Here is a 26,033-nt window from a genome sequence, read left to right as displayed (position 1 = left end):
TTTTCATGTATTGGCCATTTATGTGTGTGTGTGTGTGTGTGTGTGTGTGTATTATTCTGTAAATATATATGTATTCTGGATACCATTCCCAGGACTTGCATCTTGTCACATTTATTGTGAATATTTTCTCCCATTCTCTTCAGCCTGTGGCTTGACTTTTCATTTTCTTAATAGTGTCTTTTAAAGAGAAGAATGTTATAATTTTGGCAAAGTACAATATGTCAGTTTTTTCTTTTATATTTTATTTCTTTATATTCTGAGGAATCTTTGCCTGTCCCAAAGTCATGAGGATTTTCATACTTTTTTTCTATAAGCTTTATAGTTTTAGGTTTTACATTTAGATCTGTGTTGCATTTCAAGTTAATTTTTGTATTTGTTATATGGGCTAGAAATGAAGGTTCATGTTTTTCCAAATGGGCATCCAGTTGTTCCAACACTGTTTATTAGAAAGACTATCTTTTCCCCATTGAATTACATTGTCACCTTTGTCGAAAACTAATTGACCAACTGTGTGAGAATTTATTTTTTTACTTTCTATTTTTTATTTTAATGGAAATGCTATAGATGTGTAGTATAAGTCATTCAACTGTGTTCTATTTGAATGCTGTTTTGGCTATTCTAGATCCTTTGCATCATTTCTATATAAATTGTAAAAACAAGTTTATTGATTTCTAGAAAAAAAGCCTTACGGGATTAAGATTGATATTCCATTTAATCCGTACATCAGTATGGGAATTGACTTCTCAGCAACATTGAGTTTTGAGTTCATGGATATGCATTTAAAAAATTTATTTAAGTCTTCTTTAATTCTTCTCATCAATATTGTTTTTAGTGTATGAGTCTTGCATATACTTTGTTAAATTTACTCTAAGCATTTCATGTTTATGGATGCTGTTGTTAATGGTATTTTTAATTGCAGTTTCCAGTTCATTGATTAATATGTAGAGATAAAATTGATTGTATCTTGATCTTATATCCTGTAACCTTTTTAAAGCTATTTATTATACCTAGTGGCTTTTTCTCTTTTGTGGCTTTTTCAGGAATTTCCTCATACATAATTATACTCTCTACTCATACAGACAGTTTTTCTCTTCATTTACAAACCTTCCTTTTCTTTTTTTTTTTTTTTTTGTCTTATTGTAATGGCTAGAAACACCAGTACAGTGTTGAATATAAGTTGTGAAAGTGGGCGTTTTTCTTGCTCTTAGGATGAGGGCCTTTAATATTTCACCATGACATTAGCTCTAGTTCTTTTGTATTTGCCCTTAATCAGGTTTAGGAGGTAATTTGAGCACTTTGAATATGTCATTCCATTGTCAGTTGGCTTGCATTGTTTCTGAATAGAAGCCAGCATATTTTCTTATATTTGAACACCTCAGCAGGTCTCTATTTTCTTTGTTGCCTTTAAAATTTTTATCTTTATCATTGGCTTTCAGTAACTTGATTATGATATGCAGCTTCCATCTTTACTAAATGTGGTCTCTGGCACATCTGTTAAGCTTTCATTATATTTATCTGTAATATGGGACACTGCAGATCTTAGAGGATTTTGTAAGGATTAATCAGGATGATGGGGGTAAAAGTATTCTGAAAAGTTTATAATTTACTAAAATGACTTCTCAATCTAATACTTTCAGTAAAAATTAAAATAATTTAAGCTTGTGATTCTAAAGAAACATAATCTCATGAACAAGGGAGAATAATGCTTTTCATCACCTTCTATTAAGTTACAGTTTTATTTTCAAACGACTGTATTGTAGGCAGTGATTTAGTATGTCCATTTGAAACACCTGAAATGGAAATTTTCTTGATTTGTTTTCTAAATCACAATTTTTTATTTGTTTATTCACTTTAGTCCAAACATTCCTTGAGAACGCTCTTAATCATTCATGAAAAACAAAGTATCAGTGGTTTTATTTAGCAGAAATCAGTATATCTGCCATAATTTTCTCTTTAACGTTTGCATGTGAAACAGACATACAAACATGGAATTAATATCACAAATACAATACAATCTTATAATGGGGTGCGTTATCTTACTGATAAATGTTACATACTGTCCAACCCGGGTAAAAAATTATCTTAACTTTGTAGAGTTCTTTGTACTTTTTGAAACACCTTCATATGTGTGATCTAATCTATTCCTCAGAACATCTTCATGAATTGATGGTTATATGAGTTTTGATTCCAAATGGAAGCTCTATGCATATTCATGATGTTATTTACCATGAAATATTACTTGTGCTAAGAAGGCAAGCTGTTTTGTCAAGATTATGCTTTATGAACTTTTTTATCCCACATTTTCACTTTTTAATACCATTCAGTTGAGAATTTCCGATCATTTTGTGTTACTGGCATCATCAAAAACTTTACTGTGAGTTTTCTAAGAGTTGAACTACAAAAGTGGACCTATCACAGTAATGTCATGGACGTGTAGAGTAGTTTGCTGAACTTAAATTTCATTTTTAAAATCTAGTGTTTGGTACCAGATGTGAAGAGTGAATCACCATCTCCTTTATGAAGAGGGAAAGGTTTAATTAGCTTTTTCAAAAGTCGTATCACACATTTCACCTATAAAGTGAAAGAAGAAAATTCTGTGTTTTAAAGCAGGATGAAAGTAGAGGCGATACCCACAGCTGCTCTCGTTTCTGGCAAACCATTCTGAGAGGCTCCAGTTTCATTTGGTTCAGATAAAACACATGTTGCTCATTTATTGTACATATGCTTCAAAGTATTTTGACAAATCTGATCTAAAAATGTTACAGATGTTCCTCATTATTTTAATTTGCACTTAGTAGCCACCTATAAAAATCTGGCTTGTGAACTAGCATTTTCACAATATAATTAAGAGAAAATTTAGTTAACATTAATATGTGTTTCAGTTCAATTTCAGTTACAGTTTTGTGGTATAGCTAGTGAGCTATACACATTTAACAGGTGCTTTGTTACGTTTTTGATAATGAAGACAAATCTTTTTTAACATGTTTCAAATAATTTCAGATGGAAATAAAATTATTCTGATCCTGTCTTTTAGAGATTTGCTATTCAGTGTATGGCCCAAGCTCAGGCAGCAATATTATTACTTGAGTACTTTCTAGAAATGAAGAATCTTAGGTGCCCTCCTGGACCTACTGAAGCAGAATCTGCATTTTACCACCACCTGCAGATGATCTGTATACATGTTAAAGATTGATAAGCGCTCTTTTAGAGGAGGCCTTATATTAAAACTTTTTTTATATGCACACACATGCATATATACACGGGTCAACTCTATTCTCTACTCTCTGTTTTATATAGATATTATAGAAAATGGACTGGCTTGTGGATTGAAGGATTTATTTTCTTACCATTTAATACATTTAAAAGTAGACTCACCAGTACTTTCCACAGGCTGTTATCTGTCTTCCATGAATACAAAAACCCACATTAATAAGTACTGGCTTACCACTCATTTTCAATGACTGACACGTGAAGCAAACTGAAGACCTTGTCACTCAAACTTGAATCTTTTAGAGTTTTCATCATTTCTTATTGTCTTCTGTAACTTTCTATAGAGTAAACTTTTTGGTTGGAACATTAATGGATTGTATTTATTTACACACCCTTGCCATAAAAAACAGAAAGCAGGATTGCTTGTAAGACTAAAGGATTTAATTTCTTGCATAATAAATTTGATTTTAAAATTACTATCTTTGGATACCTTGGGAAATTATTATATCTTAATTATTTATACCACATTATATTACTGTATTGTACTTATACTTCATTATGTTAAGATAATTATTATATCTTAATATGTGATACAAAATCAAATTTATGTTTATAAGGACCTCTGAAATCATGCTGCAGAGTGACTCAGTTCCTTAAAATTCAATTTTATTGGCCATCACTTTTTCTATATGTATATTCCAGCAGAAATAAGTATAAGATATGATTCTTACCATAAAAGAAATAATTAATACTATTTCATGACCCTTAATTGAAATCTATGACAAAATAATTTCATATAGTTCAAAACTTACTTTGTACATTGTTACTGTCTAACAAAAAGGAGGGTGAATTATTTGCTTTTAAAAAAAATCTCTAATTTGCTACAGTCTGGTTAATTTCTTCAGTGTTCAGTTCCACCTAATACACTCCTCAATAATCAACCTTGGGAAATGAAATAAAGACCGTTTTATGTAATCTATTCAGAAGTCTCTGGTTGGCACCACAGCAGCACATCATTGGTTTATGACCTTGTAACACATCACATTTTTATTACTGTTTTCATGCATTTCTGCTGAAGAAACCCTTCAAAATTGTTATTAGGTTGCATACATATCTAATGGAAAAATACTGATACATTTAACTATGTATTCAAATATACAATATAGTGGTACAGCTTGTTCCTGAAAATGTACAAATGCAGACAGGCTACAAAAGTACTCGACAACTTCACATGAGCAATTGCACTGTTTAATTTTTCCTTTTGTTTTTCAAACTAAAGATTACAATGCAATTGAAATAGCCCTAAGTGTACCCGAAGAGCTACTGTGTGTTGTATAAAGGCTAAGTAATCCCAGCAGTGTCAGGGGGTTACTGTTCAGCTGTTCGAGATCGTGAGATGATATCTCAGCACTCATAAAACAGGGGATTCAAAACACAGGGGCATACATGGAAGTACAGATCATTATGACAGTCCTGGAAGTTACCCACGAGAAAAGTCAACACCCTGGAGGCCAAAATAACACTACTGAATCAACATTTACAACTTTTGTTCAAGATCAAATCCAATATGTAGGGAAAATTCACATTGAAACATTAATGTAAATATAATAATAATTTTATGTTTGGCTCATTCCCAAAACATAGAAGGCTTCAAAAATCTCTGGGATATCTCTTCTTAAACATTTTACATGTATAATATTTATTCTGTACAAAACAGATAACTATCCTGAATTAGCTATTTCCTAGAACTATTCATAAAATGTCAATCCATTTAGTAAGGCACAGTAAGGGAAGCGTAGAGTTTTATTTAAGGTTGCACATTTTAATTCAGAAGAGTAAGGGGGTATTTTGGCCCCTGGGATTTGAAAATATCTTCCAGTTGTAATCTTTGGTCTGAATATTTACATGGTGGTTTCTTCCCATTCAAGCTCAACATCACCTATAATATAAAGTAACATGTCACAAGAGAGAATTGAAGTTAACAGTTGAAAAGATTTAAATGTTTCATGACAAAAATATAGTGTATCGGAAAGGCTATTATCCTAACTTGGATTAGAGAGAAATTAAAGAATTGATATGTGTGCCAGCCAAGCTTCTAAAACATTTTCAACATACGGTTATTATTAAATTAATGCTCCTGCTATAGGTGGTAAACTAGTAGTAAATTGATATACATTGCCTCTGTTTACCTTCCATGGTGTCCAAAGAGTCCATCTTTTGAAGTGCTGAATAGTTAACAAAACAGATGGGCTGATTACTTCCTTTACTTGATAAGAGATCCAGAACACACTGATGTAAAAAGATATACTGTGCCTAGACACCAAAGAAAGGATGGTTAAATAAATGGACGGGGTAGGGATTTTCTTATACGGGGGCGGGGGGGGCTATACTTTTACAGTGAAAAGTAATATTGAACTCAACAAATGTTAAATAGCTAAATTAGAGGCACAGAATTTACCATGAATATAAATGATTTTTTATCATTTCAAACATAAGATTTACTAAATTCCTGTGGCTTTTTGTAGTCTCCAGTTTTTAAAATTACTTGTCATTAAATACTAAGTGTTCATATATTCTTTCTTTCTGTAATTTTAAAAAGTAGCAAATTATATTATTCAAATTTGTTTATAAGTTTCCTTTTTCCTGTTAGGCATAACTGAGTAATTTTTCTTAAATATTTTTCTTGTTAGAATGGCTGTTGGAATGCAGATACTAAATTTACTTTCAAAAGCTGTGACTGAGCATATCTACACACGATCAGCATATTTAAAATATTTAACAATTCTGTTAATCACCCAACATTTGGCCTACTTAATGTCAAGGATCTGGTCTCTATTTGTAAATATAAGGCAGGACTCCGAACATTTCATCTAAAGTTAGGATGAAATTCAATACCATCTGGGTTCTTTAAGTTTATTCAATATAATTCAATAAACTGTTAGCATTTCTGGGTTTGGACTTTCCCAAAGGTAGTTAAGGTTACAGTCATAGAAAAGCACCCTCATTTTTACATAGGGAAGGTACCTGAGGTTAAAGGAATATAACCAAATGTTTAAGATTCACACACACACACACACACACACACACACACAAACACACATACTGACAACTGATTTAAATAGAATGTCCTCTAAAGTGACCATCTTAAGAAATTATATTCATATCTATTGCTACTACACCTCAAAACCTTTTTGGAACTTCACTATTGAAACTGTCTCTAGAGATTGTTGGTCATTATTAGGAATACCTATTTCTTCGTGGATTACAAAATGTTTCCACACACATCTCATCACTGTCAGCTCTATGAGGACAGAACTCTGTCATATTCACTGCTCTATTCCCATTGTGTGTAATAGTGCCTGGAATGTGGTAGTTGCGTAATGAATGTTGACTTAGCCTCATTTAATTCTCACAGTTAGCAGATCTTTACCATTTCAGGACAGACTTGATTTGGAGAACATTCAGAAGTCATTAGGGATCAAGTCTGTGAGGTGGATGATCAAGTTACATAATTCAGTTTTGGTAAGAAATGAAGGATTGTTATAAGGTAATAAAAATTCTGTTGAAATTGCTGTTAAATTTCTTCTCAGGGTAATTCCAAATGAGTATTTTAAGATATGCACTGCACAATGAATAACATTATTGACAGAAATATATTGACATGGTATAATTTCTTTGAAAACAACAGTCATTTAAGTTTATGAGTTCTGGTATTTTAGAAAAAAAACACATTTGAATTTGAAGTCACATCTGATATGTGAAACTTCTAACTGTCCCAATCTCATCTTTCTCCACTGGAAAGAATGATGGGTGTAAACTCTGCCAGCAGGGCAGGCTGAGCTCCACAGGGCAGTACTACATTTTCCAAGATCCCTCTGCTGTGGCGTGTTATTGCCAAAGAGGCAGTGAAGAGTTCAGTTCCAGTTTCTACCCTAGATAGTCCTGTTACCTTAAGAATTAAACTTTTCTGATGTTCAGTTTCCTCATCTAGGGGATCAGGAAAGCTATGTTGTGAGATTTAAGGCCAGCCATGTATATATGTTGGTGGCAAAAAATTAGGCACCAAAAATATGTTATTCTTTTTTCTTCTACCTCAGGAGTTCACATCAGTCAATTTTCAAGAGAACCAGAGCAGGAAAGGGATTCATCCAGATTAATCCTTTTTTTCAGGCAGGAATAGTATCTCAGGATATTACCTCACTGCAGAGTATTCTCTCAGAAAGCTCTTTTAGATCTCCTGGGGCTGCTATGAACTGTGTTTTGGTAGACAGTGAAAGAACTTTAGGTTCTCTCCAGGGTCTGGGCCCTCTGGTGTCTTTTAGTGGTGATATATTGCTGAGGTTCCCACCTCCCCACCCCTGGCCATGGCCACTGTAGTATGTGCTGAGACAGCATTCTTCACAGAAATTGGAATCATTCCCAAGTGCAAGAAAAGAAACTAAGAAACCACTCTTGTGCAAGGCAATGCTGGTTTATAAGGACTGGAGCCAAGGTGTGGTCATTTTCCTTTCTTTCATCACAGAGAAAAGACAGTAAAGAGCATAGCTTCTGGGAACAAAGTCCGGTGAAAGAGAGCTTTGGAGTACCACATTTTAAGCGAGGATCTGAGAATTGTGATTTATATCGTTTACAAAATGGAGGCTAATTATTTAGTAAACATGGATGTATCTTAATTTTATAACCTCTTATGGAAGGGCTACCTATACTTTTTTTTTTTATAAATTTACTTATTCATTTATTTAATTTTTTGCTACATTGGGTCTTTGCTGCTGCACACGGGCTTTCTCTAGTTGCAGTGAGTGGGGGCTACTCTTTGTTGCAGGGCGCAGGCTTCTCATTGTGGTGGCTTCTCTTGTTGCAGAGCACAGGCTCTAGGCGCGCAGGCTTCAGTAGTTGTGGCACACGGGCTTCAGTAGTTGTGGCTCGCGGGCTCTAGAGCACAGGCTCAGTAGTTGTGGCACACGGGCTTAGTTGCTCCGCGGCATGTGGGATCTTCCCGGACCAGGGCTCGAACCCGTGTCCCCTGCATTGGCAGGCGGATTCTTAACCACTGAGCCACCAGGGAAGCCCTATACTTCTCTTGAATATCGATGAAGATGTACTTATTTCAAACATGCCAACTAATGTTCATGACTTCTACCTGTTGATTCAGTAAGTGTTTATCAGGATTTTAACGAACTGCCACCTTTTTATCTTAAAAAGCGATCGGCACAACTATATTGTCAGACCTTTACTGCACGCTGGGCGTTTACTGCATGCTTGGTGCTTTAGATACCTTCTCTTATTTAATACTTACAATAGACTTGTGAAAAGTGTAACACAGCTATTTTACAAAAGAGAAATAACTCAGAGAGGTTAATTAAACAAAGTCACAAAGCCAGCAATTAGCAGGACTGGAATCTGAACTCAATTCTCTGACACCAAAATTCAGGCTCTTTTCATCCCCCTACCCAACCTGCAACATTTTCCTCTGGCTGGTTATTCCAGCATAATGTATGAAGTTTATAGCATATACTGAATACTAAATTGTGTGCAGTTATTCACAGGCATGCTTGAACACACTCTTTACAAAGTTTGGTTCCACAAAATTGTAGAGCATGACAAAATTCGACTTCTGTAATTTGAAGACCGAATCTAGTCTCTACAAGGAAATATCCCAATCATTTGCACCCTCTAACCTATCCTAGAGAGCCAACCAATCTCGATCAATGCCAAGAACATTGATCACCAGTGCACATGTGTACACCCAGGGATATGCGAGGAAAATGCTGGCTATTTATTCTTGTTCTCAACTAAAAATAGGAAAGAATTTGGTTTTAATAATCATTAATGGTCGTATTGATCTTGAAGCCCTTAAAAGATCTTTGGATAACAACCAGCTACATAGTTGGTGGGGCCCACTACAAAATGAAAATACGAGTTTCCTTCCTCAAAAATTATTAAAGATTTTCAAAACAGTGTCAGCAAACATTAAATCAAATGCAAGGCCCTTTTGAGCGTGGGGACCCGTGAGACTGCATAGGCTACATACCCATGAAGCCAAGCCTAGCCACAAGTTGAAGTCCATTTCTGAAGTTTCCTAAGGGAACAGTGATACTTCACTCATGTGCTCCCTTTCAGCATATAAGGGAATGCACATGGATTACAGTACCTAGTTTTACCTAGCCATCACATAATTGAAGTGGCTTAAAAAGATTCCTACAAAGAGACTGTGGATTAAAGATAAGATCTGTCAGGCAAGCACCAATGAATGACAATAAAATGGCAGTGCTGACACTTTTCATGCTCCTAGAATAACCGTCTTAGAGCCATGCTGTGAGGTGAAAGCAACAACAGCGTAATCAGATCTGACAAAAAGCTAGATCACTTTTTAAAAAAATTACAAAGAATTTAAAACATGAATTTAAAACCACTATTGAAACAATTATTTTCTGCTAAGTATTTATCTTTTGAAAATACCTTATGATAATATGAAGCCACCAGTATTAGCAAGGTTGTCAGAATTGCTTATTTGACCTTTATCTCATGTTTTTCAATTTCTTGTGTACGCTTTATAATTTACATAATTGCACAATCTGCATTTTAAGAATAAATATATATGTATTGGAGTTGAATGCTCAAGCATTTCTCCTGAAAGGGATGTGTGTTCCTAAAAGTTTGGATGTCTCTGGTCTAGAGCAGTATCTTCCTAAGAACATTAATGTTCCATGACATCATGGCATTATAGGTTTTGGGGTCAAAAAGTGTTCAAGGATTTCATAGTCATATAAGTCTGGGAAATGTCCACAAGGGCTCTGTATTTATAATTGTCAATGCACATTAGCATAGAGGCTGTAATTCTAAGAAATTCTTTCTCAAACTTATTTTAGCAAAGAGCCTGTTTTCTCACACCTTTAATGACTGTAAAGCCACTTGTGTTTTCTAGTAGGTACCCTGGAAAATACCGTTACAGAAGAACTGTATATTTACTATGAGAAAAATCTCTCTGTAGCATAAAAGTATCAATCCAAAGATATGACAGGAACATCCTATGTATTATAGTTAGACAGACTTGGGTTTGAATTTTAGCTCTGACCTTTAAATATCACTGAATTCTTGAACATCTGCTTCCCTATTTGTAAAGCAGAGACCATAATACCTAGTCTGTTGATTAGTTTCATTGGCCCTGCCTTACAAATAAAGAATTAAATAAGATAATACATGTAAAGGATCTAGTATAATACTTGGAACCTACTAGACACTCAACAGGGTTTTTAGTTTCATTACCATTATACTGTATAATTTTTTAATTTTTTTAATTTTTATTTTTTGCGGTACGTGGGCCTCCCACTGTTGCGGCCTCTCCCGTTGCGGAGCACAGGCTCTGGACCTGCAGGCTCAGCGGCTATGGCTCACGGGCCCAGCTGCTCCGCGGCATGTGGGATCCTCCCGGACCGGGGCACGAACCCGTGTCCCCTGCATCGGCAGGCAGACTCAACCACTGCGCCACCAGGGAAGCACCCTATCGTATGATTTTTTTAATGACAAAAATCTATATTTTAAAAATATTTTTACGTCCAAACCAGAACAAAACAAACAACTCCCAGTTAGTTGGTTGATGACATGCTATAACAAACATTATTAGTACTACTAATAAAAAGGGGTAAATATGGACAAGTGAAATACATAGAAACCTGTAATAGTTAATAAACTTTTCCCAAATACAACTTCTAGCATGTTAACAAAAGAAATTAATTTGATTCATTTTCTAAGCTTCCCAAAGGCTAAAGACAAATCCATGTAATGAATTATTTTCTATATGCCTATCAGTATAAACAGGGTAGGATGAGTAGTCAGTAACAGTGCTGAAGGATAACTGGGGCATGTGAGTTTCAGTTCTCCTGTAATCCCCATCAGCTGCCGTCCCCAAGACCCTGCCCCCACCCAGAGGTTTATAATGTAGGAAAAGAGAATGTCTGCTTTGCTAATATAGTTCAAGTCCATGTCTACCAGATCACTGCCACTAAGATCCTTCCAGGCAGAAATTCTAGAGCTGATAACTGCTTGAAGTTTTAGATATCTTACCAGGTTTTGTACCATGCACATTCTTTCACTTCTCAGTTCAGCTACTAATCCATATATATCCACAAAATCATGATCATTTATATGTTGTGTTAAGTGGTCCAGAGCAATAAAAACTCCAGTTCTTCCAACTCCAGCACTGCAGGAAGAGTGAAATTACATGCAAATTATTCAGCAAAAAGCCTGTTTATGTTGATTGTGACGAAGGAAATAAACTATGATGGCAATAAATTATAAATAGTTTCTTTTCTTATTGAAGGTAGATTTTCTTTGGAGCTTCTTTGGATTTATATTGTTCCCAAGACTGTTTCGACAGAGCCAGATGATTATCATTAAATACTCTGTCAAATATTTGAGTTTTTTTTTTAACCAGTTGAACCTTCCCTCTTCTTTCATAATATTTTAAGGGTTGTAGTTGGAGAAGTATGGGGAAGATTTTTAAAAGTCATTGAAAATTCTTAACCCCAGAAACTTTTTATTGAATATATTTTTGGTTACCAATAGGAATGCTAAACATGAAAAATGTCAACTGTAATATTTAGCCAATATAGTACTTCCTCTGCATCACATTGATAGATTCTCATGTGTTCTTTTCACCTTCCCTAGAATTTTCTTTTCCTTCCTATAGATAATAAAATTGGAAAGCTATTTCCTTTTAAGAAATTAGTTTAATACTGAAGGACAGGTATGTGCTCCATATAAACTGTTAATTGATAAACCTGACAGGATTTTTTCAGAAATTCCAATTAGAAAGACAAGACTCCTAGGTACTTAAATGGTTAATATAGGAAGTAAATCTGAAAAAAAAAAAATTTGAAAGGTCACCTAATCTTAAATGTTATTTTGAACATCACAAAACTGCCATCTTTGTAGGTGAAAAATATTCTAATGTCGACAATACCTATGATTCAACCTAAGAAATAGCATTACAACATAAATCTGATCACTATAACACATACACATATATGCCCGAACAGAGTAATCAGTCATTACATCATTCAATATATTTTGAGTGTCAGACACTGTCCTAGGCATCTGGGGTACAGCAGTGAACAATACCAAGTCCCTGAACTTATGGAGCTTATATTCTAGAGGATGGAGAATGGTAGTCCACACAACAAAGAAACATGCATAGGATACACCCAGCCGCAATAAGTGCTATGGAGAAAGATAAATTAGGTTAAGGAGATAAAAGGTGATAGGGTAGGACAGGGTCATTAGAGAAAGGTTCTCTGACAATGTGATATTTGAAAAGAAACTTGAGTAGGGTTAGGGAGTGCACCGCCTGGGTACCTGGGAGAGGAGCATTACGGCCTGAGGGCGCAGGAAGAGAACAGATCTGAGTGGGAGAGCGTTCTGTGTGTTCAAAGAAAAGCAAGGAGACCAGGGTGGGGAGAGTGTGTGAAGAGATGATGGGGGGCAGGGATCAGAGTATTTGCTGTTGGGTTGGATGTGGAATGTAAGAGGAAGCAGAGAGTTGAAGATGAGTCTAGGGTTTCTGTACAAAGCAGAGTGGACTGCTGTTTACCAAGATGGGGATGAGAAGGAGGGAGTTTGGAGACTGATGTAAGTGTTCTGTTTTGGACACATCAAATTTTCAGAATGTTGTGGTTAAACTGGAAGTTAAATGTATAAGTCTAAAGTTGAGGTGAGAAGCTGGGCTTGGAGGTAATCATTTAGTAGACAGTTTTAAAATGATATTTTAAAATGATTATTAATATAAGCATACTTTTTCTCTGGTCTCTTTTATGTATTTAAATCACAAAGGAGGAGACTACTCTTTTTGAGGCTACAAGAGAGATGGTACTTTTCTTTTTTAATGGATTTTTAAATCCACTGTTTTAATCCAGTGGCAGTGTATATGTAAAATATGGAGAAGCTGAAGGAAGCTTACTATCTGTTTTAATCATCAATGATGCCAGTTTAAAATCAATCACTGACTTTATAAGCAAACTGTTATTCTATTTATACTATATACTGATCTGTTAAAAATTTTATATATATGGAGGGGATATGGAATTGGGAGGGTAAGAATGAGGCTTTTACTTTTAATTCTATATGCTTTTTAAATGTAAAAAAGATATCTCATAATGAGCAAGCATTTGTGTATTACTCTTACAATTTAAAAAATCTAAAATATTCCTGGAAGATGTAGACTCATTTAAATTACATGTTGAGTTTTTTCCTCTAAAAAAAAAGTTTAAGAACTGGATGGATTAATATTTTCTTACATATTTAACCACATTAATTATAGTATATTCCCATTAGAATAATTATCCATCAATTAATTTCTGGAATTATTATAATTAATAATAATGGGTTAAAAGATATTGTTACTTAAATTTGTTTATTGTAGCAAAAGATACGTAACATAAAATTTACCATTTTAACCATATTTAAGTGCACAATTCAGTGGCATTAGGCACATTCAGTCTTGTGCAGCCAACACCACTATCTGTTTCCAGAATATTTTCATCATCCCAGACAGAAGCTATGTACCCGTTAAACAGTAACTCTCCATTTCTCTCTCTCCCAAGTCCCTAGTAACCACAATTCCAGTTTATTGTCTCTATGAATTTACCTCTTGTAGGTATCTCATATAAGTGGAATCATAAAACAGTATATTATCACCCACTTTTTCTTTAATTTACAAACTACAACTGTTGACGAAACTCATGTTGAGATTGACTTAGATATATCATGTTAGAAATCATAAATCATATCAATATGTCCAGAACTCTGAATTCTAAACAACTGTGAGTTTTATTTCTTTTTGCGGGGGAGTATTGGTATTTCAGTGGTATAAAATACCAGTGAAAATAAAGAGGGGAAAAATCTTCATTTATGGTCACATTCTATTTATCATATTCAAAAAGCTAGGTCAAAGAAAGATATTTGAATAGTTTGTAAAAACTTTGAATCATGCTTGGGTTGGTCACTTAATTTGATCTTTATTTTAAAGTTCATTTTCTTTATTCTTTGTAAGTCAAATCTAGAAACTTGCTTTTGCAAAAAAGTTTAAATTAGTATATTAGACTAATATCAGTTGAAATAATGAAGGATCAGATGTTTATTCGTAAAAATAAAAAAATCCTACATACCCACACTCATCCATTTGATGTGTAGCCACATCAAAAATGGGCTACAATTCTTTCGTTTTTAATTTGAAGGCCTTCGAGAGGTATAATCCAGTCAAGATTTCAGGAAAATTCCTGTACCAGGATATATATTTTCCCTTGCTTTTAGACATAGTCATTACTCATTTTATCTCTACCATCTAACCTTTTATAAAACTACATCTCGATTTGTTATAACCAGTAAAATATCTGAAAAGTAAAAGCTGGATTGAATCTACATTAACATTCTGCCAGAAAATCAATGGTGTCGTGATAATAAAAAGGTCACGCTGAGTTTCAGTACCATTTCTAGTGTTTCTAGCGTTCAGAGGTTCTAAAAATCTCTCTTTCTTACCTGCAGTGAACAACCATAGGTGTGGTGTCATGTGCTCTGCTTGCTCGAACCAACTTCACAAAGTGAACTAGAGGGGCACTGTTTTCAGGAACCCCATGCTCAGGCCAAGCAGTAAAGTTACACTGTCTAATGGTCATGCAATCCCCATGCTAGACAAAATGACATTAAAGAAACATGATAAGACAGCTGACTTGCCAGGTTTTCAAGGTGATCTTGTAAAATGACAATTTACCAAACAGAAGAAACTGTGTTTTCATAATTTCCTATAAGAGAAGCCTTCTACTATTGCTACAATAAAGAAAGTTGCCTTTTCTGTATGAATGCAAACAATGAGAAGGCTTGCAAGCAGATGGTAGTGTAGGGTATTTAAATGCAAATATAATGTAACGTTTTGTAACACCAGAGTAGTAGATTTTGAACAATTGTGACCTAACAACTTAAACACACTCACAGATTATTCACAGCACAGGTAGAGAGTATCTGATAATGTCAGAAAGTATAAAGATCCTTATATCATTTTCTGTGTTTATAGGCCTTTACATTATATAAGTGGGATCCTATGCTATCGCTTCTGTATTGGTTCTGGATTAAACAGAAAATCCAGTTATTAGGATGTAGACAGAGATAAGTGATTTGGGAAATTCCTGTTTTAAATCAAATATTACAGTTTCTTTATAAAATAAGATAAACTTAGTGATCTAGTTGTTTCCTCCTTTTTCTTCCCCTGTCTACCTAAGAATTTGATATTAACTGGTTAATATGAACTTTATATAATTTGGAATTAAACACAGTGACGTAGATACTGAAGGCAGGTGCCAATTCAAAACTTCTATTTTGAAAATAATAGAAAAGCATTATTGAATATACAGGTATCAAGCAATATGTCTAGAAATTAATTTTACTTTAGACATTTAGAACATATTTTATATCATGTTTGACTTCCCCTCCTTTTTTTTACCCTTTCAATTTTCAGATCTCTGATGGTCCAATCTATTTGAACATCCTCCATTAGCTTTGTAATCACTATATCTCCGAAGACAGTAACTGGTTTGTTGTCCTCTGGCCAATACTGATGGCATCTGATCTGTATTCAGAAAAGAATCACCAGTCATAAGAACCATTGTTTTATATAGATACGTTTGTGTGTGTGTGTGTGTGTGTGTGTGTGTGTGTGTATAAAATATCACAGTTATCGCTGCTAAGATAAAACTGCTTTATAGATGTCCAAGTCATTGATGACTCAAAGTATTAGCTAAAATTGTCACACATACATTAACAGAATTGTAAAAGTTTTGTGAAAAAATTTTCAAATAACTTACCCGCCCTTTTTCAAAACACTGTGTTAGCATTACTAATGTTTTTGCTCTGGTTTCCCACACCATTCTCCAAAAATCCCCAACTGTTCCTGGTAATGGACCTTGAGTAGCAATAAATTCATTTGGACATAAGTAGCCCTAGAATGATATAATTATAACACTGCATCAATATTTACATATATATAGTATTTTTTAGTTTTTGAGCAACGTAAGAAAAACATACTAGTTTAAGATGACCTAATATTTTAAAATATTGTACATTTTTGAATGCTAAATAATAAGATACTCAAAATTTCCAACATTAATTTTAACCTCACAATGTAATATACTATTACAGCTAACTGTTCTTAAAATGTATTTCTAACTCTGAATAAAGCAGTAAAGACTAAAAAATAATAATACCACTTTACAGCAGACAATATGCTAAGCATCTTATAGTTAGTATTTCAATTAATTTGGTTCTTATAAAAACCTTGAGAATTAGAACTATTATTATCCTCATTTTAGAGAGGAAGATACTGAAGCTAAGGAGTGTGAAGTAATTTGTGGAAGATTTCACAGTTGGTAAGGTAGTCTGAGTCCAGAGCCAGCGCTCTTACCCATTCCACTAAGTTACTGTCATATATTTAAAGATTGTGCAGATATTTTCATACGCTTTCTCCAAGAAATTACTTATCTATGTAAACTATGGCATTAGTAATTATTCTCCAGAGCTCCAAACCAAGAGTAATGTGAATAATAAGAAGGTTCATTTAACTACTATAGGACCTGAGATTTGTCTCAACCCTATTATGATAGCTCTTGTAGATTTTATCAAGTTATTCTGAAACTCAGTCCATTCACCTGGAATGTAAGTATGCCACTTGAGTAATATCTGTGGATTTTTCTTAAAGAAAGGTACTGTATAAATAAAATATAGTAATGAAATTACATGTATTCCAAACATCAAAATATTTTGAGGAATGAGGATTAAAGGTGAATTTTATTTTTAAATTGGAATTGTCTCAGTAGCCAGAGAATATAGTATTACACTGAATAAATATACATTTTAAAGTTCAAGGGGCCCTAAAATCTAATCCAACTAGTGTATTTTACTTTAAAGAATAATGAGCTACTTGAGGTGATTTTCCCAAAATCACCCAGTGACAGTTTCTGGTATAAAACCTTGAGTCTCTTAAATAAACTATATGCTAAAGCATTTCTATGTTTCCAGTCTCAGTTGAAATATATAATTATTTTACATTGTAAAGGTTTTTTTTTTTAGGTTAAAAAAGTAATATATAGTCAGTGTAGAATGTTTGGAAAATTCAGAAAAATACATAATAGAATGTGGAATTAATCTGTAATCTCACTATCCATAATGAAGCACCATTAATATTTTAGTCACTTTCTCTGCAGACTTTTAAAATATGCACATTCCTCCATTCAAATAATATTTATGAAGGTCTACTGTGTGTCAGGCACTATTCTAGGAGGTGAGGATTCATCACTGACTAAGATTCCTACTCTCGTTTATCTTATATTCTAGTTAGGGGAAATAGACATCAAGCCTATTAATAAGTCTATTAAGTAAACAATTTACATAGCGTTTTTAAAAGTGACGTGTTGTGAAAGAGAGTTTTCAGAAAATAGGGTGTTCAGAAAAGACTCATGGGTGAAATCTGAGGAAAGAACTGAAGCAGAAAGGGGGTAATCCCCTCAAGATCTGAAGGAAAAGTGTTCCAGGTAGAAAGTCAAGTATAACAGCATTGAAGGAGAGATGTGTCTGGAATGTTCTAAGAACAGCAAGTGGCTGGAATGAGGGGGACAGTAATAGAAGGTGATGTCGGAAAGAACAAGGCAGGGAGGACAATGGTGCTTTAGGTCCTAGAGTAGGTAATTATAAGATCTTGGATTTTACTCTGAATGATATGGAAAGCCTTTGAAAGATTTTGAACATACAGAGTATATGGTTTAAGAGTTTCATCCTGGTTTCTGTAAGACAAGCTGATATGGTTTAAAGGAGAAAGGAGGGAGAGTAGTTAGAAGGTTATTGCAACAATCCAACCAAGGGTTAGTTTGGGCGATAGCAATGGGGATTGTGAGAAGTGATAAAATCTGGATAAATTCTGAAGACAGAGCCAAGAGAATTTGCTTATGGATTGGATACTGGGTATAAGAAAAATAGAGAAGTCAATAATGATTCCAAATGAAGATGGGGAAAACTTCAGGAAGAGCAGACTTAAAAAAAATTTTTTTTAACTTAAGTATAGTTGATTTGCAACGTTGTGTTAGTTTCTGGTGTAAAGCAAAGTGATTCAGTTATACATATATAATATATATTCTTTTTCATATTCTTTTCCATTATGGTTTATTGCAGGATATTGAATATCATTCCCTGTGCTATACAGTAAGACCTCGTTGTTGTTTACTTTATAGATAGTACTTTATATCTGCTAATCTTGAACACATAATTTATCTGTCCCCTACCCCGTTTCCCCTTGGGTAACCATAAATTTGCTTTCTATGTCTGTGAGTCTGTTTCTGTTTTGTATATAAGATCATTTGTATCATATTTTAGATTCCACGTATAAGTGATATCATATGGTATTTCTGTCTTTTTCTTTCTCTTTCTGACTTACTTCACTTAGTATGACAATCTCTGGGTCCATCTATGTTGCTGCAAATAGCATTATTTCATTCTTTTTTAATGGTCGAGTAATATTCCTATGTATATATACATCATATCTTTATCCGTTCACCTGTCGATGGACATGTAGGTTGCTTCCATGTCTTGGTTACTGTAAATAGTGCTGCTGTGAACATTGGGGTGCAAGTACCTTTTTGAATTAGAGTTTTCTCCAGATACATGCTCAGGAGTGGGATTGCTGGGTCATATGGTAATTCTATTTTTAGTTTTTTAAGGAAGCTCCATACTGTTTTCCACAGTGGCTGCACCAATTTACATTCCCACCAACAATGTAGGTGGGTTCCCTTTTCTCCACACCCAGGATAAACAGGTTAAAAGGAAAATCAAGAATTCATAATGGAAATATTAAACTTGAAATTCCTTTTGGATATTCAAGTGGGAATGTCATGAAGGCAATTGGGTATATGAGCTTGGAATTCAGAAAGAAGTCCAAACTAGAGACATAATTTCAAAGCAGTTACCAAATAGATCTTACTTAAAATCACAAGAATGGTTGAGATCGTCAAAGAAATGAGTTTGGAAAGAAAAAGTAAATTCAAGGATTGGGCTGTAGATAATTTCAGTGTTTGGTGGCCAAGGAGATACGAGAGAACCAACGAGACTGAGATGAAAGTGTCAAAGCTGTAGATGGAAAATCGAGAGAATGGTGTCCTGGAAGCGTTTTAAGGGTGAGGACAATTAACTGTAATTGATCAATTTATTAAATGTTTCTCCTAGTTATTTGCATTTCCCTTTTTCAGGGATTCAGTGTCCTTTGGTACTATAATCTTCTACCAGAGTAGACGAAATCTGATGTTTGTGATACGATTACAGCTCCTTTGCATCATAGCCTTTAATCTTCAATCTCCAGCTGTGGTAAAAGCAAATTGAAGTAATTTCGGGCATCTCAGGTTGACAGGAGAGATAATCTGGGGTGGCGGAGTTGGGGTCTTGTCCCATTACATAATGTTCTTATTGTTAGCTTTCTTGAAAACATTCCTAAAGTCACGTGTACAATTAGTGGTTGTTTACAAGGATGCAGTATCTATTTTCCTCCCTACCTCTCTCCCACAGTCCATCCTTAATCAGCATTTTCCAGGCTCTCTTTGAGTCCTAGCTTCAGGAGCACAATTCCAAGAAGAGCCAAGGGCAGAGAGATAAACATATAGTAATCTAATTACAGACCCAGGCCTGGAGTTTCCTAGTCTTAAAGTACATCCTTCAGACCACCTACTGGTCTTCCTTTTTCCATTCTCCAGACTTCACTTTTTCTTTTCCATCTAAACACTAGTTATTTTGCTTTTTCTCTACCTTGCTCTATAGTTCTTCTCCCTTTTCCTCCAGCTTCCAAAGAAATAGGAATTCAGAGTCCATTTGTAGAAGGCCTTTCTCTTTTGCTCCTGGAACAAGTGTTCATGAACTTTCAGATGGAGGTGCCATGGAACAAAAGTGGGGAGTTGGGGGAAACTGGGGTGTCAAACATTCATTCTGAGAAATCTTCACTATTTCTGAGGTGAAGACTGCCTGAATTTGGGGATAGAGAAGTGAGAGGCCACTATGGTATTATGACTTTGTCTATTTCCATCTGTTCCTGACATCCCAGGCGAAGGAGATATCCCCAGAAGTAAAAGCAATACAGCATACTGCCCACTCCAATACTGAAACCTGCCTTAATATAAAGAGCTTTCCATCTGGGCCGGCTTACCATGTAGCTCAGTAATGATTACGCATATCATTACATATGGGTCATGGTGACTTTGTTGTAAAATTTATTATATTACAACATCACTTGACCACAGCAGAATATATATATATATATATTAATGTACTCAGATTTAGTTTATTGCTCATCCTGTATTTTGATCTTCTTATGGTTGTCTCCTGACGACTTATAATATTTAGAGGGAACCCTGGGGGTTCATGAATATTCCTTTGTTTATGTGTGGTTCAGTTATACCTCCTAAAACTGTCTGGTTGCCTTCCCAATCATATTCATAACCTATACTGTCATCCCGTAACTGGATAAACATTATAGGATATAAGCTATTCATTTGTATCTACTTATTGGTGAATAAAAATGATACGAATTAATAGATCACTGATACAACAATTTGTTCTTGCTCTGTTCTATGGTATCACAAAATATATGATCATTGATTAACTTTAAATATCTAAATGTATATATGCCTCATTCTACAAATCAAAGTAAAACTTCTACATGCTATATTGTTTAGGATACAATTAAAATTGGTAAGCACAAGATTTCACCAAAATCTTTAGAAAAGAATTACATTTTCAGGGAAATCAATGATTTGATAAATGAATAAAATATGTCATCACAATAGTAACTTTGGGTTTTCTTCAAAATAGATTTAAAGTTCTAGCACAAAAATAGGATGAAATTCAAAGGATGCCTTATTAACCTCTGCAACCCCCCTGTCACTTCTCCTATTAAGAAATCTTAAATGCTCCCATTGTTCACTTCTTTCACAATAGGATTCAGTATATAATTGTAATTTTGGAGTAATTATCAACCAATATAAAATTTAGGATGAAATCTTCTTTTCCCCCTTAACAGAGTCTTGGGGAGAATGGGACATAGGACAGGTTATGTTTGATGTTGGGGAAAGGATGGAGCATCACATAAGCAGAGCCCCAGTGGGACCAAATGAAATGGCAGGCCTGGGTTAGAAGACTGAATAAGGAAAAAATAAAACACCAGTGGGAGTGTGGGCAGTAGAGGGAACCTTCAGGTATCTGTAGATTCATGATAAGAAGCATAGTTAACCTTGGTATGTATTAGAATTGAAGTCAGTGGTGAAAATGTAAGGGAACATATCTTGTTTTTATAAAACAACTGTGTATTTGAGTAGTTCAGTGATAGAATCATCTGCCTTAAGGAGGAAATAGGTGAATCAATGCCAAGAAAGGCTAATATCTAATTACAAGTAATTTTTCAGAAAGATTTCCTGGGTGAATGGTTGGATTAAATAACCACAAAAGCAGTTCCTACTCTCGGATTTCGTGATTGTGTCAACCCAAGTGGAGATCTTGGGTGCATCTAAGGTTTCTGTGTACCTATGATAGTGGTGAGCATTGAGAGAACAAAAGAGCCATGGAGAAGGAGAGGGAGAGATCCTTAAAACACTTTGGTTTATTCAACTTTCAATCCAATGCAGCAAGCATTTATTATCTATGATGTGCAACATAGTATACTAGGCATGTCACAGTTCACCCCATGTTGGTTCACTTAAGATATGCTTGTTGAGTAGCTACAATGGAGGGCACGTTCTGTAAGTAGCTGAGGATGAAAAGAACAAGGCATCATAGTCCCCTAGAAGGACTGAAAATCTAGAAGGGAGGAAGAGCATAATAGGTTTTTATATTATATGGACATGACTGTACATATGACTAATTTTTCTTTGAAAGAGAGGTTGGCCAACCTCATTGTGTACAGAGAATATTCTGACAAAGTAGGAAATAGTGGAAAGACCAGGGGATGTGTAGCTAGAAGTTGTACATCTGCCACTTATTAGTGAAATGATCATTGGGTAAATTGCAATCTCTGTTTGGAGCCTCCGTTTCCCCATGTATAAAATGAGGGTACATAATGTTGTTGTAAGGAACTGGTACATTAAATTCATAGAGGTTGTAGTGAATTTCTTGTTTTAAATAGTTTGAAGAGTAATACTGCAGTATTTATATTTTATAAAAATATATATAAAAATAGCAACTTACAGAAACATAGCTGGCATTAATATAATCCGATCCTGGAATACTGGCATCAGCTATCAGTTTCACTCTGTTATTGTTATCTAGAAGAAAATATAAGAAATTAATGCTAATTCACTTTGCTACTTTCTTACTATAGCAGTAATAGAAAGAAGTTCATGATATAACATCAAAAATTATAGACGGCTCTAAAATTTTAAATAGAAATTCCCTCTTATTCCATATTTCCACTACCCAGAGACAATGACTATTAATATGTTCTTGTATTTATTTCCAGGATTTTCTATATATATTCATATAAAATTGACCATAAGTGGGCAATATACACACTATTCTGCAAAAATTTCTTATTTACCTGTATCTTTCCATATTAGCATAAACAACAATATCTAGCTCATTACTTTAAAAAGCCATATAGTATTTCAGTGTTTGAATATAACATACTTATTTAGCTCTTTAGGGTGATTTAAACTCATCTCATTTTGTTATTATAAAAAGCTGAATAGGGGCTTCCCTGGTGGCGCAGTGGTTGAGAGTCCGCCTGCCGATGCAGGGGACGCGGGTTCGTGCCCCGGTCCGGGAGGATCCCACATGCCGCGGAGCGGCTGGGCCCGTGGGCCATGGCTGCTGGGCCTGCGCGTCCGGAGCCTGTGCTCCGCAACGGGAGAGGCCACAGCTGTGAGAGGCCCGCGTACCGCAAAAAAAAAAAAAAAAAAGCTGAATAAATATAACTGGACTTTTTGCACATATGTAGGACTCTATTTGTAGAATACATTACCAGCAGTAAAATTCCCAAATCATATTGTGCATCTCAAAATTTGAAAGATACTGACAAATTGTTCTCAAGTTATATCACTCTGAACAAAAGTGCTTGAACAGTTTGAACTGTTTCCTCTTACTTTCACTGTCATATTATTAAACATTTTAATTTATGACCTTTTGATAGAAATTGATGTCTCGTAATATTTATATTGATTTTCTTAAATATGAGTGAAATTGAGCTTCTTTGCTTATGCCTTGGCCATTTTAAATACATTTTCTATTAATTACATTTTCATATGATACTATTTTTCTATTTTTAAAAATTTACTAAGAATGTTTTACATGTATTGAATTTTTCTTTTAGTTTGTCATTTGTCTTTGCCTCTATTAATCAGTTTATCTGCTAGCTACCTTCCCATAGATAAAATTTATATATTTTGTAATCAAATTTCTCATTATTTTTCATTATGGCTTCACTATGGCTTCTTGTGTGATATATACAAAGGTCTTTGTCACACCAATATTCTTATTTTCACAAATTCATTCATAGTTCCTTCTGGAACGTTAATAGGGTTTTCTTCTTTTGTTTTAAATATTTTGATTTTTGATCCATTGGGCTTTTTTTTCTTTTGAAACAGAATGAGGTAAAATCTACCTTTATTGTTTGTTTGTTTGTTAGCATTTGGAACAACAAATAGTCCATCCTTACTCCCTTGTTCAAAACACCACTTTTATCACACACTAGTTTTCTCTATGTGTTTAGGTCTATTTCTGGACCATTTATACTCTTCCCTTAATTTATCTGCCTATTCTTTCTTTAATACCAAACTTTTAATTATTATTTTTTAGACTTTTAAGATATGGCAAAATTAGAGAACCTTTACGCATTACTTTTCTTCAAAGAAAAGTATCAAAAATTATTTTTTCCTGAGAATTTTTACCGAGTTGGTATTATAATTGAAATGTCCAGTGCTAATTTTAACTAGACAAGAGAATGATATAAAGTATCTATTACTACTTAATTATTTTGAAGGTTTTTTGTTTGTTTTGTTTTGTTTTTAATCTTAATGGGAAGGCACTCAGTACTGAAGGAAAAATAGGTAAATGTGGGTTTGTGTTTGAATTACAGATGATCTATCTACCATTTATGGCATTGGGTGAATTGCTTAACTTCTCTGTTCCTTTGTTACCTCAGCTATAATATATAGTTATAATATTTGTTTTGTAGAATCCTCTGAGGAAAACTTATACGAAAGCTTATAGAACTCATAAAGCTGTATAGAACAGAAAACACGTTCTTATGTTCTTAAAATTAAGCACGCTGTATGTTAAATGACTTTGCTGTACCATTAGTAATCATAATGACCTGACCAATGTGTTTGAATCTAAAGAAGGGGGATTGTTCAGGAAAATTTATGTGAATGATTTATATCCCAAAGATTTTGAATTTGGTATGATCTGCCTATTTTAATGACGTTGTGGCCAGTCATGTAACTAAGGAAGGGAAGCCATCAGGTTTCTATTCACTCGATATGCCTGCTTATAACTGAGTCAACAGCAAGCTAAATTTTTCTTCATGGTGTTGGAACACTTCTGAAGGTCATAGTGTCCTGTCAAAGAGAGACTTGGAAATCTCTTCTGCACACATTTGCTGCTAATTCTAGTATCTTAAAGCCCTGTAAGCTAATATCTTCTAAAATGCACTGTGATATTTGAAAGCCTACTTCCTACATTACTCAGGGGAAACAATGAATCTCACTTAGCTGGCTCAAGCTAAACTTCAGACTCTATTAAATGAATTCACTCTCTACGGGAGAAATAAAACACTTCAGCTTTATGGCTTCTCTGCAAGCACAATGGGAGAATGTATTTCGTTTAAACATTTCATTTTCTTGTTCCACGTATATGTGGGCAGGGGCGAGGGTCTGTTTGTCCATATAGGCAGAAGTGAGTTTATAGCTTGTCTTCCAACCGAGGTTAGGGAAGTAGGTTTATCATCTCCAGACCGTAGACTCTAAGGGCCTGTTACTAAATTTTTTTCACCCAGAAAGTTAGAGGCTTTTAAAAATGAGCAGTCTATTGATCACTAACAATCATAAGAACTAATATTTAGGAGAGCTTCCTGTGTTCTGGTATTGGGCAAAGTGATTTACATGGTTATTTCATCTACTCCTGAAAGTTAGGAGGTCAACACCACTAAATGATATGTCCAGTCACTAAAGTAGTTAGTAGGTAAACAGAACTGCAGCTCAGGAAGTTTGATTAGAGCCCACATGTTTTTAGTCATTTTACTATACAGCAAGCAGTATGTATTAGTTGAATTAATAAATTATTCTAATAATATTCTTGAAAAATATAACATTCTTCCTAACAAAATTATTTCTTATAGGACCTCCAACTCTTTAAGAGGACACTTAAGAACAAGCCTTCCCCTAAAAATCCATTAAAGGATATTGGATGTGGATGTAGTACATTATTAGAAAAATTACCATAAGTTTTCTGTACTGAAATCAAGAAGAAAGCAGAATACAATTGGACATTATCCATTTGACTCTAGAAAAGGCGAAAAACATGCATGCAAAGCTTTTAATATTCCAAAACGTCCTTGGTTTACAACATAATTCCATCACTAGTTATTTTTTGTCTTAGCTTTAGATATCTGGATAATCTTACCCCTCAGTTCTCCTTGTTGTTTTAAGGATGTCTGTTTAGTTATATTGACCACTCGTATTCACTTCTTATGCTGTAAGAGCTAGCAAGCTAGCATTATGTGACTTTTCCTGTGGCCATTATGTGAACCCAGAAAATAATGC

General features: G+C 34.4%; 1 protein-coding gene across 1 annotated transcript in view; it reads right to left on the bottom strand.

The window, feature by feature from the left end:
* Positions 1–3,859: 3,859 nt before the first annotated feature.
* The window catches only part of PTPRQ (protein tyrosine phosphatase receptor type Q), a 197,324-nt gene continuing 175,150 nt past the window's right edge, over positions 3,860–26,033 (bottom strand). Inside the window, exons 39-45 of the mRNA XM_029205660.1 lie at positions 22,465–22,541; positions 16,062–16,196; positions 15,701–15,826; positions 14,743–14,891; positions 11,275–11,410; positions 5,400–5,523; positions 3,860–5,149 (exon numbers count right to left, since the gene is read on the bottom strand). Coding sequence (XP_029061493.1) covers positions 5,112–5,149; positions 5,400–5,523; positions 11,275–11,410; positions 14,743–14,891; positions 15,701–15,826; positions 16,062–16,196; positions 22,465–22,541 — 785 coding nt within the window. The 3' untranslated portion in view covers positions 3,860–5,111. The remainder of the gene's footprint in view (positions 5,150–5,399; positions 5,524–11,274; positions 11,411–14,742; positions 14,892–15,700; positions 15,827–16,061; positions 16,197–22,464; positions 22,542–26,033) is intronic.

The sequence above is a fragment of the Monodon monoceros genome, unplaced genomic scaffold (genome assembly GCF_005190385.1).
Source record: "Monodon monoceros isolate NGI ecotype Baffin Bay Population unplaced genomic scaffold, NGI_Narwhal_1 Super_Scaffold_6, whole genome shotgun sequence".
In the NCBI taxonomy this organism is placed as follows: domain Eukaryota; kingdom Metazoa; phylum Chordata; class Mammalia; order Artiodactyla; family Monodontidae; genus Monodon; species Monodon monoceros.
This window is presented reverse-complemented; position numbering and strand designations above follow the sequence as displayed.